The 15,502-nt window shown below is 38.1% G+C and overlaps 1 protein-coding gene across 1 annotated transcript in view; it reads left to right on the forward strand.

Annotated features, from left to right (window-relative positions):
• LOC139951853 (gamma-aminobutyric acid type B receptor subunit 1-like) overlaps positions 1-15,502 on the forward strand; it is a 35,628-nt gene that overhangs the window by 17,192 nt on the left and 2,934 nt on the right. Inside the window, exons 5-14 of the mRNA XM_071950920.1 lie at positions 1,438-1,503; positions 3,883-4,068; positions 4,898-5,143; positions 5,510-5,573; positions 5,912-5,992; positions 7,317-7,467; positions 8,472-8,604; positions 12,530-12,637; positions 13,327-13,446; positions 14,399-14,544. Coding sequence (XP_071807021.1) covers positions 1,438-1,503; positions 3,883-4,068; positions 4,898-5,143; positions 5,510-5,573; positions 5,912-5,992; positions 7,317-7,467; positions 8,472-8,604; positions 12,530-12,637; positions 13,327-13,446; positions 14,399-14,544 — 1,301 coding nt within the window. The remainder of the gene's footprint in view (positions 1-1,437; positions 1,504-3,882; positions 4,069-4,897; positions 5,144-5,509; positions 5,574-5,911; positions 5,993-7,316; positions 7,468-8,471; positions 8,605-12,529; positions 12,638-13,326; positions 13,447-14,398; positions 14,545-15,502) is intronic.

Genomic DNA, 15,502 nt, shown 5'->3' on the forward strand with positions numbered 1-15,502 from the left:
CTTACAGGGTTTACAGAAGGTAATGTTGAAAGACTTCTCTTGAAATAATTTATTACTCCATGAAATGCTTTTCTTTTTGAGAAAACATTAAAACAATTATCAATTCTCGCTATCGAGAATTACGGATTTATTTTGAACACATTTCATGACACGGCGAAACGTGCGGAAAAAAGGGTTGGTTTTCCCGTTATTTTCTCCCGACTCCGATGACCGATTGAGCCTAAATTTTTCACAGGTTTGTTATTTTGTATTGCAGTTGAAATACACGAAGTGTTGGCTTTTGGACAAAAACTGTTTACCGAAAGTGTACAATGGCTTTAAAATGGTATAAAACTCATTTTGTTTAATTTCCAATTACTATCTTAATTACGCAGCTTAGTTTGAAACGTGACTTCATTTGGCGTCGAAAACAAGACGAGTCTATATACATAATAAGGAGGAGTTGGTTGTGGTAGCAAAAAAAAAAATCAACTATTATAATGCTGTATTGATTAAAAATATCACAATTTAAAAATGAACAAACGTACAGAAAATTTCGAAATAGAGCGTTTTGGGATTAAAGACACTGGACACTATTGGTAATTGTCAAAGACTAGTCTTCTCACTTTGTGTATCTCAACATATACATGAAAATTTGAGCTCAATCGGTCGTCGAAGATGCGAGATAATATTGAAAGAAAAAACACCCTTGTCACACGAAGTTGTGTGCTTTCAGATGCTTGATTTCGAGATCTCAAATTCTAAATCTGAGGTCTCGAAATCAAACCCGTGGAAAATTACTTCTTTCTCGAAAACTACGTTACTTCAGAGGGAGCCGTTTCTCACAATGTTTTATGCTATCAACCTCTCCCCATTACTCGTAACCAAGTTAAAGTTTTATGCCAATAATTATTTTGAGTAATTACCAATAGTGTCCACTGCCTTTAAGACTAAAACTGGCTTAAGCGAACACAGTAGCATCTTACAACATTTTAACCATTTTGTAGGTTTGTTTTCATCTTCATAAGGATTATTATATCTACTGGAAAATAAGTGTCTCACAAAGCTAAGTTGAACCTTTGAGCCCTTCATTTATTATTAATGTATCCAACGATGTTCTCGTTTCCGTACGGTCGCAATTGGCCACGATTTGTTTTCTTTTCATCTTGTTGCGAAGCCAAGGACTCGAAGCTTCGAACCAAATTACTGTTTACAAGAAAGGAAGTTTCAGTTTTAGATGTGGGAGGGGAAAAACCCAGAGAAATATTCAAGGGAAACCCATGCAGTCAGAGGGACTGCAAACCAAATCCACAAAGGGTCGCTGGCATGATCCGGGGTCACTGGGGGTGGAAGGCGAGGAAATGAGATACCACTACGCCAATCTGGCCATCCATTACATTATTATGGTGTGTCACTTATCACAAACCAATGTTTTTGTTTATGAATATCCCAATTTAGGAAAAAGACGCCCGCATTATCCTTGCAAGTGCGTACGAGGATGGTCTTCAGCAGGTTTTTTGTGAGGTAAGGGACTCTTATCTTTAGTTAGTTCTCAAACATCAAATACATTGTGGTTCAAAATGGGGAAGTGGTCACGGAGGCCAGATTTAAAGGTAGTGGACACTATTGACAATTACTCAAAATAATTGTTATCATAAAACCTTTATTGCTTAAGAGATAACGGTGAGAGGTTAATAGTATACAACATTGTGAGAAACAGCTCCCTCTGAAGTGACGTAGTTTTCGAGAAGAAATAATTTTCCACGAATTTGATTTCGAGACCTCCGATTTAGAATTTTGAGGTCTCGAAATCAAGCATCCGAAAGCACACAACTTCATCTGACCATTGTGCGACAAGGATGTTTTTTTCTTTATTATTAATATCTCGCAACTTCGACGACCCATTGAGCTCAAATTTTCACAGGTTTGTTATTTTATGCTTATGTTGAGATACACCAAGTGAAACGAATAGTCTTTGACATTTACCAACAGTGTCCAGTGCCTTTGAATATTGCTGCAAATCCGCAAATTTCGAGGACATTGATGTGTGCACGTTCCATTTTGATCCAGGTTTCCGAAAATCAAATTGCTTTTTTTCTGTTTCGTTGACCTATAATAGATAGTTTATATCTAGCCTGGAACAAACGCAAGAACAGATTGTTTACCCTTTGTTCTTGAAGTGTTTCTGAAAGGGCAAGGCTAACGCAAATTAAGTCGACAGTTTCAATTAGGTTGAAACAAACAAAGTGTAGGTCAAGCGTAAAGAATATTTGCGAATGCTTAAAGGAACACGTTGCCTTGGATCGGACGAGTTGGTCTATTAAAAGCGTTTGAAACAATTTGTTATGAAATGCATATGGTTAGAAAGATGTTTTAGAAGTAGAATATAATGATCCACACAAGTATCACTCGAATTTGCACGGTTTTCCTTTTACGTCGCGAACTATCACGGTCGGCCATTTATGGGAGTCAAAATTTGGACTTCCATAAATGGCCGACCGTGTTAGTCGACAGGGTAAAAAGAAAACCACGCAATTTTGAGGCATATTTGTGTAGATCATTGTATTCTACTTATACAATATCTTTCTAACCATATACATTTTACAACAAACGGTTACAAAACGCTTTTCAAAGACCAACTCGACCGATCCAAGGCAATGTGTTCCTTTAATGCGTATTGCACTTTTGACTAATACATAGGAAACTAGTTGCCTTCAGCAAATTCTTACAAACCGTAATGCTTAGTGATTATTGCACAGACTACATGGGCAACAGAGCCAGGAAGCGGCTTTTGCCTTTAGCAAACTGTTGCGAACCGTAATGCTTGCATAGTGCTTATTGTACTTTTGACTAGTAGGAAACACCTTTACCTTTAGCGAACTGTTGTTATTGCAATGCATGACAAAGTACTGCTCAGTGGAGCACCAATAAAACGTTTATTTTTTCCGGAAAAGCCTTTTACTTTTAAGCGTGATGTTTGACAATAATGTGTCGTATGCGCTTTTTGCTACCTTTCTCTGTAAAAACAATTATCCTTTTGCACTAGTTTCCAACAAGAGTATTAAAGGGCAGGTACACGGTTGGTAATTACTCGAAAAAATTATGGACTTACACACTGACTTGGTAACGAGCATTGGAGAGCTGTTGATAGAATAAAACATTGTGGGAAACGGCTCCCTCTGAAGTACCATAGATTTTGAGAAAGGTAATTTCTCACTAAAAAAAAACAATTAACATACTTCTAGCCAGAAGTCTTTTATTCCTATCTGAAAGCATACAAATTCGTCCAACAAGGGTGTTTTTTCTTTCATCATTTTCTCGCCACTTCGATGACCAATTGAGCTCAAATTTTCACAGGCTTGTTATTTTATGCATATGTTGAGGTAAACCAAGTGAGAAACAAGACTGGTCTTTGACAATTACCAATAGTGTCCAGTGCCTTTAAATAAAAACGTCTTATTGAATTGAATTGAATTGAGTTGAATTGAATTGAATTGAATTGAATTGAATTGAATTGAATTGAATTGAATTGAATTGAATTGAATTGAATTGAATTGAATTGAACTAAACAAGATCGTCTCTTTGGCAAACTATTGGTGGCGCTCTATATTGTTCAATTCATGTCAAGATTGATTTCATACTCCTCTTCTCAAGGTATAAACTTTAATACAAAATATTACACAGATAATCAAATAATAAGCACGTAGAGGATTGAGGAAAAATAGTCAGTCTTTATGTTAACCAAAATAAAGAGAGTATGTGGCCATCATTTCAAGCCAGTTAAAGGTTTGTAGAAGACAACCTAGACAAACTACAAACAAGGAGACAATATCAAAAGAAAACAAACAATGTGTATAAATCGAGTTTATTATGACTTTGAATTTGTTCCCTTCTTGCAAGTAGGCGTACCACATGGGAATGTATGGTAGCAAGTACATTTGGATGCTGGAGAGCTGGAATAGTGTTGACTGGTGGAAGAATGTTACATTCGGTTGCACTGAGGAAGAGATGTATGCAGTGGCACAGAACTACGTGGGGACAGTGTTTCTGGATCTAAGGGAGGATAATAACAACACTGTGTCTGGATTGGTAACCAGTTCCCTTTTCATGATTTCGTATTGTCTGGCTTGAAATACAGTTCCTTATTCATGATTCCGTACTGTCTGGATTGACCCACAGTTCCCTTTTCATGATTCCGTACTGTCTGGATTGAAATACAGTTCCCTTTTCATGATTCCGTACTGTCTGGATTGGAGCGCAGTTCATTTTTCATGGTTCCGTTCTGTCTGGATTGAAACACAGTTCCTTTTTTATGATTCAGTATCTTTATACACTTTTAACATACTCCAAATTTAATGAGGCTTGTATGCACTTAAACGTGTTAAAGCACACAAACACTGCTTACCAGAAATAGGTTACCAGTCAAAATTACGTTAAGCTTGCATACAAATAGTCGTGACTGGTGCCCGATTAAAATGAGCACATTGACCTTGCATGCAAAAAACATTCATGCCAAAACCTAAACTTACTGAAACATAACCATTGGTGTGTTATTTTAAAAGTGATATAAATACCTATTTTATTTTAACAAGATAACTCCTGTTTGTCGTTTCAAGGGACGTTATACGTTTGGTAATAATTTATAAAATTAATGCAATAAAAACTCCCTCGTTTATAATTAGAATGTGTTTATGGAAAAAGATGTCAGTTTTCATTCCACTTTATTTGAATCTGGGAAACGTTTCAGTTCAGAAAATAAGTTTATTCTTGATTTTCTATTGTGTAATGTTTTCATTTTGTGTCGGCGCCTTGATCGGTTTTCTGGAGAAGTGCGCGTTATAAATCAATTTTATTCTTAATATTCCTTTGTCATTGTATCAGGTCATTATTGCAAATCAAACTTTTCTCTCCACCACAGAATGCAAGACAATACACTGAGGTGTACACCAACTTTACAGACGGGCTGGCTTATGCCGGGTTGGAGTTTGCACCGTTTGGTTACGATGCCGTCTGGGCGGTGGCCCTAGCGCTTCACAGAGTGGCAAAGCAATTGGCCTCGGAGAACTCATCCGTCAGAATTGAAGATTTCGACTACGACAATACTCATCATTTACGGGAGAGATTGGTGGAGGAGTTGTCGAAGCTTGAGTTTGAAGGAATATCGGTAGGTTTAACAATTTGACGAAAGACTGAAACTTATTATTAACTAAGAAAATTCAGGGGAAAAAATCAACTCTGACCCGATGTTTTAAGGGTACAGACATGACAGATGATCTTCAATACTTCGAGGCGTAGGCCGTATGTTTTTTGTTTGCCATTTTGCGTCAATGTTTGTATTTATTTTCTTCAAACCTTTAATTTCTACTATTGTGTTGTTTCTATAATGTTATTATATAATGTTGAAGACGCATTTCAGACGACATTTGTTTTTTTTTTGTTACTGGTATTATGTTGTTCTTCCTACCACTCAAGAAGAATTTGTTTAATGTCCGAAGTTTTTTTAAATAAAACTAAAATGTGTTTCCACCAGGGCTCCGTCTCATTCGATGTCTCGGGAAATCGCGTCGCTCCTTTTAAAATCGAACAACTAATTGGTGAGTGCATTCGTTAATTGTTGACCGTTGTTAAATGAACATCAGAATTGGTTATTAATAACGCCTTGTTCTCAGCATCAGGAACTCTATGGCTCCCGATCAAATTACACATCGCTTCAAACTAAATCTTGTCACTTTCAAAGTTTGTCATAGGCCTATATTATTCTGACTTGAGTATAGGGTAGATGGCCTTAGCTTTCGATCCAAACCGCTCGGTAAAATTATCAAGAACCAGACCTCGTTGGGATTAAACCACTAGTTGAAAACCTCTTCACCACACATTGAGTCCCTTATTTATACACTTGTTTGATGTGATTCTTGATGATTATTTTTGCAAGACGGAGTTGAAGAAACGGTTGCTATATACTTGGAGGATGGTGGACTGAAGTGGACGCGAGGAGACAGGCTCGTGTTTAACGGTAAAGAGGGAAAACCAATTGTTTTAATTTTCGCAAATTTGAGGGTTTGTAGCTTTAATTCAGAGGAATAATGCCATTTTCTATAATTTTTATTTAAAACAAAACTGTTCGCTTACGGTGCTTAAAGGGAGAGTATCCTTTTGTTCTTTTTTTAACTGTTCAGTTGTTTCAATCCTATACGAGTGTCAAGATAATACATTAAAGACAATGGACACTATTGGTAATTGTCAAAGACCAGTTTTCTCGCTTGGTGTACTCAACATATGCATACAATAACAAACCTGTGCAAATTTGAGCTCAATTGGTCGTCAAAGTTGAATGAAAAAAAAAAAAAACTTGTCACACGAAGTTAGGTGCTTTCAGATGCTTGATTTCGAGACCTCAAGTTCTAAATCTGAGTTCTCGAAATCAAATTCGCATGGAAAACTACTTCTCGAAAACTTCAACGTCACTTAGGGAGCCGTTTCTCACAATGTTCTACTATCGACCTCTCCCCATTACTCGTTACCAAGTGAGGTTTTATGCTGATAATTATTTTGAGTAATTACCAATAGTATCCACTGCCTTTAAACTTACCTGTGATAGTTCATTTCAAAAGGTGTTTTTTTTTTAGGTATTGCTGAAGATCCGGAGCAGTATGTCCATTCGGGGGGAATACTATAATTGAAATACAATTTGGAAATTTAGTTCGAATCATTAAAGGAACACGTTGCCATGGATCGGTCGAGTTGGTCTTTGAAAAAGCGTATGTAACCGTTTGTTATAGACTGCATATGATAGAAAGATATTTTGAAAGTAGAATAATGTCAAAGACCAGCCTTCCCAGTTGGTGTATCTCAACATATGAATAAAATAACTAACCTGCGAAAATTTGAGCTCAATCGGTCATCAAAGTTGCGAGATAATAATGAAAGAAGAAAACACCCATGTCACACGAAGTTGTGTGCGTTTAGATGGTTGATTTCGAGACCTCAAGTTCTAAACCTGAGGTCTCGAAATCAAATTCATGGAAAATTACTTCTTTCTCGAAAACTATGGCACTTCAGAGGGAGCTGTTTCTCAGTGTTTTATACCATCAACCTCTCCCCATTACTCGTCACCAAGAAAGGTTTTATGCTAATAATTATTTCGAGTAATTACCAATAGTGTTAACTGCCTTTAAAGCATATTTCTAACCACATGCATTTTATAACAAACGGTTACAAACGCTTTTCAAAGACAAACTCGACCGATCCAAGGCAACGTGTTCTTTTAATCACCAGTTCTTCATGGTGTTACCGCAAACCTATCTTCATAGTTAGCTTACTTTGTTTTAATCGTCCAGGGGGTGCCACTCCTAGAGACGGCCCATTGAGGGAAATTGTCCACCTCGGTATCAGCCCATCAACATTCATCGTCTTCACATCATTTGCAGTTCTCGGAATTATTATGACTGTGGCGTTCTTGATATTCAACATAAGCTTCAGGAGTAAGAGGTGATTATCCAAAATGTAGACTTAGCAATCACTCTTCCTACACCAATAAGTTCATTTGACATTGAACAATTTGCATCTTACATACTATATTGAACAAAGATATTGACAAAATAGGGACAATGCCAATTTAGGGCTAGATAGCTCAGTTGTATTATAGCGCCAGCACGTTAATCCGGAGGTCGTTGGTTCAAATCCCACTCTCTAGTCAATTATTTGTCGCTATCCCAAAAATCAGATAAATATTTACCCATTCAATTTCCCTTGTGGATTTTAATTTTTAATTTTACAAAGAAAACACTCAACGCACTATTAGTTAGTTATTTTATGCATATGTTGAGACACACCAACTGTGAAGGCTAGTCTTTGACAATTACAAGTAGCGTCTACTGCCTTTAAGGGTGTTGAGTCACAGCACTGTTCTTAACAAAAACATATTTTGTGTATGACTTAAAGACTGTGGACACTATTGGTATCTGTCATAGCCCAGTCTTCTCACTTGGTGTAGCTCAACATAATAATGCATATAATAACAAACCTGTGAAAATTTGAGCTCAATTGGTCGTCGAAGTTGCTGCAAGATGACAGTGAAATAAAAAAAAAAAACACCCTTTTCACACGAAGTTGTGTGCTTGAAGATCCTAAATTTCGTAACCTCAAAGTCTATTTTCTGAGGTCTCGAAATCAAATTCGTGGAAAATTACTTCTTTCTCAAAAACTACGTTACTTCAGAGGGAGCCCTTTCTTACAATGTTTTACACTATCAACAGCTCCCCATTACTCGCTTCCAAGTAAGGTTTTATGCTAATAAATTGTTTGATTAATTACCAATAGTGTTTTTTCTTTCAATATTATCTCAGAAGGTCGAAGAACGATTGAGCTCAAATTTTCACAGGTTTGTTATTTTATGCTTATGTTGAGATACACCAACTGTGAAGGCTAGTCTTTGACAATTACCAATAGTGTCCAGTGTCTTTAAGAGTCCTGATTTTATAATTGTTGTTCAGGGTAGTGAAGCTCTCCTGCCCAAGTATCAACAATGTGATTGCCATTGGGTGTTGTATGTGCTACCTTGACGTCATCTTAGCCGGTTTGGATCGAGGCCTAGTCGGTAGAGATACCGTGGAATATCTGTGTCTGGTAAGTGCTGTTGTGAATAGACGATGTGACCTGTGACGTCACATGTTTACAAAAGAGCCACAGAGCCTGGACTTCCTGCAGGCACTATTTTGTACACAGCTCAATGGAAGAAAACAAAATCTTACGTTTCATGGAGATTGCAGTGTCTAATTCTTATCAACTTTTGATATGATGAAAGGGGGCACACCTCAAAACTTGTCCAGCTTTTACTTTCATAACTCTTGGTTTTATGTGGAAATTATGACACAAAATTGCAACTTCCCAATAGGACCATATAATCTTGCCTGCCAGAAAACCTTAAAAATGTACAAGGTCACACTTATTATAAACAAAGTTCACATTGTCTATACTACTTGACCTAAAGGTTATTTTCTTAATAACGCCAAGAAGGGTTGTAATTAGCCTGAACAGCTGACGTCACACTTCGAGCCTCGTGAATAACGCTAGAGACCTCCAAAATCGGCACGTGTAGTTCAACCTTTGACCTCAACCATTTCACATAGAGATACGCAGTCAAATTCTATTGCGGACGTTACAGCAGTGTACTGTTTGGGCATGATGGATGCACCTTTATCCAATATCATTGTATCCAATGGAATCACTGGCTAGGAGGTACCTGAAAGACAGGGGCCCAGACTAGGTTGTAATAAGATACTTTCTAATGGGAGACTTTGGAGATTCTGGCGGGAGCAGACATGACGGTGTTTTTTTTTTTTTTGCGGCTCTGAGGATGTGCATACTACGGTGGCTGATCTCCGCCAACAAATAAACACTGTTTCAGTAGGGCGTTATAACGCCCTATACGGCGTTATAACGCCCTAGATTTTGAGAAATAGGGCGTTATAACGCCCTAATTTTACGGCATTATAACGCCCTATTACGGCGTTATAACGCCCTAATTGAGAAATAGGGCGTTATAACGCCGTAATTTAGGGTGTTATAACGCCCTATAGGGCGTTATAACGCCCTACTGAAAAGGTGTTTATTTGTTGGCGGAGATCAGCCACCGTAGCATACATACTCATTATTGCGCGCGTAGGTCTGAGCACAGGAGACCTGTGAAAAGAACAGTCCAAAAGTCCCCCATGGCTGGTTTATCATTCGAAATAACTACCATCAATCATTCAAAATCATTCAACTATGTGTCTATCTCGTATGGATTTAAGCAGAAGGTCCGAAACCTATTTTTGCTATAGTTCGCTTCTTTGTCTGAGGGCATCCTACTTTCCTCCTGCCTTCTGGACCCAGCTTGTTAATGAAGCCATACATACAGTTATTATCGATGGGGAATGATATTTAGAGAGAAGTAAATATAGTTGGTATCATAAATGTATTAGCCGAAAATAAAGTACCGGTAGACCAAAGGTTATCCATAGATGGCGTCCGGCAAAATATGTTATTAGGCCTAAATTAATATCACTTTACCTCCCGTGCAGGGCAAAACCAAAGAGCACCCGACACTAATTATGACAAATCTTCGTCGTTATTGTTATTAATTGACAAATATACCATACTCTGAGTCAAGTATAAGCAATCAAGTTAAACCACCGTCAGCATTTCATAGGTGAAAACCTAACTGGGGCAAAATAAATGTATCGAATGAATTCCTAACACGTATCAGAAAATGTAGATGCGCAGGAACCGATTCCGGCCGAGCAGTCGCTAACTACAAGGACATCCATACGATGACGTCTAAAAAAAAGATGATTTCATACATTTGAAATGATTTTATTCTTACAACCTTCAAAGAGAGAGAGAGATTTAGTACCTTAAAGGCAGTGGACACGATAATTGCTCAAAATAATGTTTAGCATAAAAACTTACTTGGTAAACGAATAATGGACAGCTGTTGATGATAGTATATAAAACATTGTGAGAAACTGCTCCCTCTGAAGTATCGTAGTTTTCGAGAAAGAAGTAATTTTCCACGAATTTGTTTTTGAGACCTCAGAATTAGATTTTGAGGTCTCGAAATCAAGCATCTGAAAACAAACAACTTTGTGTGACAAGAGTGTTTTTTCTGTCATTGTTATCTCGCAACTTCGACGACCAATTTGAGCTCATGATTTAACAGGTTGTTGTTTTATGCATAAATATGTTGAGATACAAGAAGTGAGAAGACTGGTCTTTGACAGTTACCAATAGTGTCCACTGTCTTTAAGAATATAAATGTGCTCTCTCTGTCTCAACGCTAAAACCCTAGTCCAAAGGTTGCGGACATAGCAGTTTTTACATTAAATATGCAAACGAGAAAGTTGCATCAGGCCTATTAGATTAAAGGCAGTGGACACTATTGGTATATGTCAAAACCTAGCCTTCACAGTATCAACATATGCATAAAATAACTAACCTGTGAAAATTTGAGCTCAATTGGTCATCAAAGTTGCGAGATAAAAATGAAAGAAGAAAACACCCTTGTCACACGAAGTTGTGTGTGTTTTAGATGGTTGATTTCGAGACCTCAAGTTCTAAATCTGAGGTCTCGAAATCAAATTCGTGGAAAATACCTCTTTCTCGAAAACTATGGCACTTCAGAGGGAGCCGTTTCTCACAATGTTTTATACCATCAACCTCTCCCCAATACTCGTCACCAAGTGAGGTTTTATGCTAATAATTATTTTGAGTCATTACCAATAGTGTTCACTGCCTTTAAAGGTGGCTTGCATTCACATACGTAAATAGTGTGTTTCCAAGTTTTTTGTTTACAAACATAACATCATCGGTGTCGGCTTACACGTCTAGTGGTGAGTTTACACGTCGAAACACGCGAATTCGTCGAGTGCTACGGGATAAAACGGCTTCTTATTGGGACCACACTTTGTGTTATCTACGGTGCGTTTGTTTGTCTGTCGGCGGATGCAATTCCGTACCACCAGTAAGGACGCAGATTTGTTAAACAACCGCTGATTCTCGGTAAATTTGCAGTCACCATGACTTTAAATTATAAACAAATTGTGGGGCATGTTTGCCGACAAATACAGCAGAAAGGCTATCGAAGTGATGTTTACTTCGTCAATAAATCCCACCCAAGCTTCTTTCGGCGTGCCGTACTGTGATAACCTGTAGTTGATTATTGTGTTAGCGCCCTCTATTGACTGGTTGGAGAAAAGGTGTTTTGTAGTTGTGTTGGCATCCATGTTGTTGTTTATTAAAGTCATGTACACATGGTTTCGTTAACCTAATCCAGTGAGTTAAGTCTGTAATTGAAGTTACTACACTTACATTAAAGGAACACGTTGCCTTGGATCGGTCGAGTTGGTCTTTGAAAAGCGTTTGTAACCGTTTTTTATAAAACACATATGGGTAGAAAGATGTTGTAAAAGTAGAATACAATGATCCACACAAACATGCCTCGAAATTGCGTGGTTTTCCTTTTACCTCGTCGACTAACACGTCGGGCATTTATGGGGGTCAAAATTTTGACTCCCATAAATGGCCGACCATGTTAGTTCGCACAGTAGAAGGAAAACCACGCAATTTCGAGGCAAACTTGTGTGGATCATTGTATTCTACTTTTAAAACATCTTTCCAACCATATGCATTTTATAAAAAACGGTTACAAACGCTTTTGTTTTGACCAACTCGTCCGATCCAAGGCAACGTGTTCCTTTAAAGCTCTATCTCGGGAAGACGAATCTAATTGCCGTTTACGCCAATTTGTGTAAAAACTGTTAAGATACCAATGTGGGTTTTTTTTTACTTAAAGAAATTCTCGAGAGCTTACTTTAAGAATAATGACCGTTGGTATGGCGCCTTGGAAATTTACCAAGATGATTGACTTCTACAGTAAACATTATTTTATATAAAAAAAATAATATTAAAAACACACGAGAAAAAAAAATGAAAAAAAATCTGTTCATTTTGTACAGCGCTGCGTGTGCATTACGTTTCCGCATACATTTTACATGTTTTTCCTCCTTCTCAGGCCCATGCATGGATACTGCCGATTTCGTTCACTCTCGCCTTTGGCGGTCTTTTCGCCAAGACTTGGAGAGTCCACGTCATATTCAGGAACAAAACAAAGAGAACCAAGGTAGTTCGCAGTTGGGCTTTAATACAATGCGTACAGTTTCACGGCTAGATGACGATGTCGATTCCACAAAGAATTAGGACTCGTCTTATCTCGAGTTAGGACGAGTAACTCGTGCTAACTTAGGATTAATCTTAATGTCTGCATGCTACAGTGCAGGGTTGGGACTCGTCCTAAATCCTAAGATTAGTCTTAAGTTAAGAAGAGTTTTGTGAAACCGACGGCTGGTCACTATTGGTAATTACTCAAAATGTTTATTAGCATAAAACCTTATTTGGTAACGAGTAATGGGGAGAGGTTGATAGTATAAAACATTGTAAGAAACGGCTCCCTCTGCAGTAATAATAATAATAATAATATATATAGTAATGTAGTTTTCAAAGAGGTTTTTCCTGAATTTGATTTCGAGACCTCAGATTTAGAACTTGAGGTCTCGAAATCAAGCATCTGAAAGCACACAACTACGTGTGACAAGTGTTTTTTTTTTCTTACATTAATATCTCGCAACTTCGATGACCAAATGGGCTCATGTTCACAGGTTTGTTATTTAATGCATATGTTGGGAAACAGCAAGTGAGAAGACGGTCTTTGACAATACCAATAGTGTCCATTGTCTTTAAGCGTGTATATGCCCTCAATGTTCTACTTATCCCTTTTGCTCTCTTTGTTTTCCTCGTTTTTTTCTTCTTCAGATATTCAACTACCATCTCTTTATGGTTGTAGGCGCATTAGTCGTAGTTGACGTCATAATCGTATCGGTATGGACAGCCTTTGATCCGATTCAACTCGTCCAAGTCACCCTTGCAGATCAGGTGAAAAATAATAGACCTGTCCACTGTTGATAAAAACAAACCGCGCTGGTTGGGCACTGCCAGCCGAAATTTAGCAAACCATTCGCCAGTGATTAAAAAACAGCTGATGATGGGAACAAATTCAACTTGCAAACTGTCAATGAACTAAATTACCTCCATATATTGGTTGCTTTGTTTCCAACAAATTTTACACCTACTATTTATTAGTTTTTGCTTAACATTCTTTTCTGTTACAAATTTTAAGTATCTGATTTTACTTTGCATGTTGGCGTCCCATTGTTTTCCAACATCGGTTGGCAAAACGTTGCGATGTGACGTTGCAAAAGAAAGGTCTCAATAACACAGAAGTGTTATAAATAGCGCTCGTGTACCAATAAGGTACTGAACAAGCTGTAAATCGTAGTAATAATGGACTTGTGCAAATGTAGGGCGCCCTCTGTCCGATATCGGAGGTTACAAGTTCAACTTGGAATAATATATGTTTTGAGCACACGGGTGTGGAGTTTTTTAGCACGCGTCCGAATCAAGCGACAGACATAAAAGCCCGAACATCTGACATCACTTCGATGCTCGTGAAAAACGTCAGACCCCAGCCTGACCGGATGCTGCAAGATGAACCCTGACCCCTACTACTCAATTTGGAAAACTAAACACACTGATATCGGAGGTTAGAAGTTCACCTTGGAATAATATCTGTTTTGAGCACACGGGTGTAGAGTTTTAGCACGCGTCCGAATCAAGCGACAGACATAATAGGCCGAATATCTGACATCACTTCGATGCTCGTGAAAAACGTCAGATCCCAGCCTGACCGGATGCTGCAAGATGAACCTTGACCCCTACTACTAAATTTGGAAAACTAAACACACCGTACAGACTGATTAAACATTATTATCTAAAGGAGCATTAATATCAAATTGCTAATGCTATTATTTTGTGTTTCCGGACCAAGGTGGATCTCGTCGCGGACAAGATTATTGTGCGGACGTTGGACAAATGTGACTCGCCAAATTCTCCCAAATTGTTGTGGTCCGGGATCATGTTCGGCTACAAAGGAACACTTCTTATGTACGGGGCATTCCTGGCGTGGGAAACAAGGCAAGTATAAATTGCGTACTTTTCAAGTCCACATTTATTTCACACCACGCTTCTTAAGATACACAAAATATTACGTAGAAATCAAAACCATACGCACAGAGGATGAAGGGGAAAAGGGTAAACCAAAATAAAGAGAGTATGAGGCTGTCAGATTAAGCCAAGGTTCATAGAAGACAGCCTTGAGACAAACTACATGGATACAAGACAAACAGGTAGCAAGAAAACATAACCAAAATACAGACTGGGTTGCTTACTATAAAAGAAATAATTGTGTATAAACTAGCCTATATGAGCCTTGTCACATTATGAGAGAGATGAAAGATGATAAAAAGAGTATTATTACACTTTTAACAAGTGTGTTAGGAACTTTCTGTCATTTGAAAAAGGGGATGTGTGGATAGCTTAGCGGGGAGACCTTTCACTTTCAAATTTTGTTTTTCTTCCAATGTGTGAAACACGCGAGTCAATGTGATACTTTAGAACGCTGTGTGGCAGCAGACTTTAATACCAGGTACATTTCCAATCCAACAGTGGATAAGTCTGCTGCCACCTAGTATCATTTAAGTTCCCATTGTACCATGTCACTCTAATTATTCTAATAAGTAGCCTGAACATCTGACGTCAAACTTCGAGGCTCGTGAATTACGCTAGAGATCTGCCGTTAAGCCCAAGTACAAATCACCTTTGACTTCGCATCATTTCACATGGTCTTCAGCATGGTGCTGAGATTCACAGTTAAATCCGACGTACATGATTGTGTGTACATAAACCACCTGTTCTTATCCTTGCGGACAGGGGACTGGTCTTAAAGGCAGTGGACACTATTGGTAATTACTCAAAATAATTATTAGCATAAAACCTTACTTGGTAACGAGTAATGGGGAGCTGTTGATAGTGTAACACATTGTGAGAAACGACTCCCTCTGTTACTTTTCGAGAAGGAGGTAATTCTCCACGA

Source organism: Asterias amurensis, chromosome 19 (assembly GCF_032118995.1).
Source record: "Asterias amurensis chromosome 19, ASM3211899v1".
Lineage (NCBI taxonomy): Eukaryota > Metazoa > Echinodermata > Asteroidea > Forcipulatida > Asteriidae > Asterias > Asterias amurensis.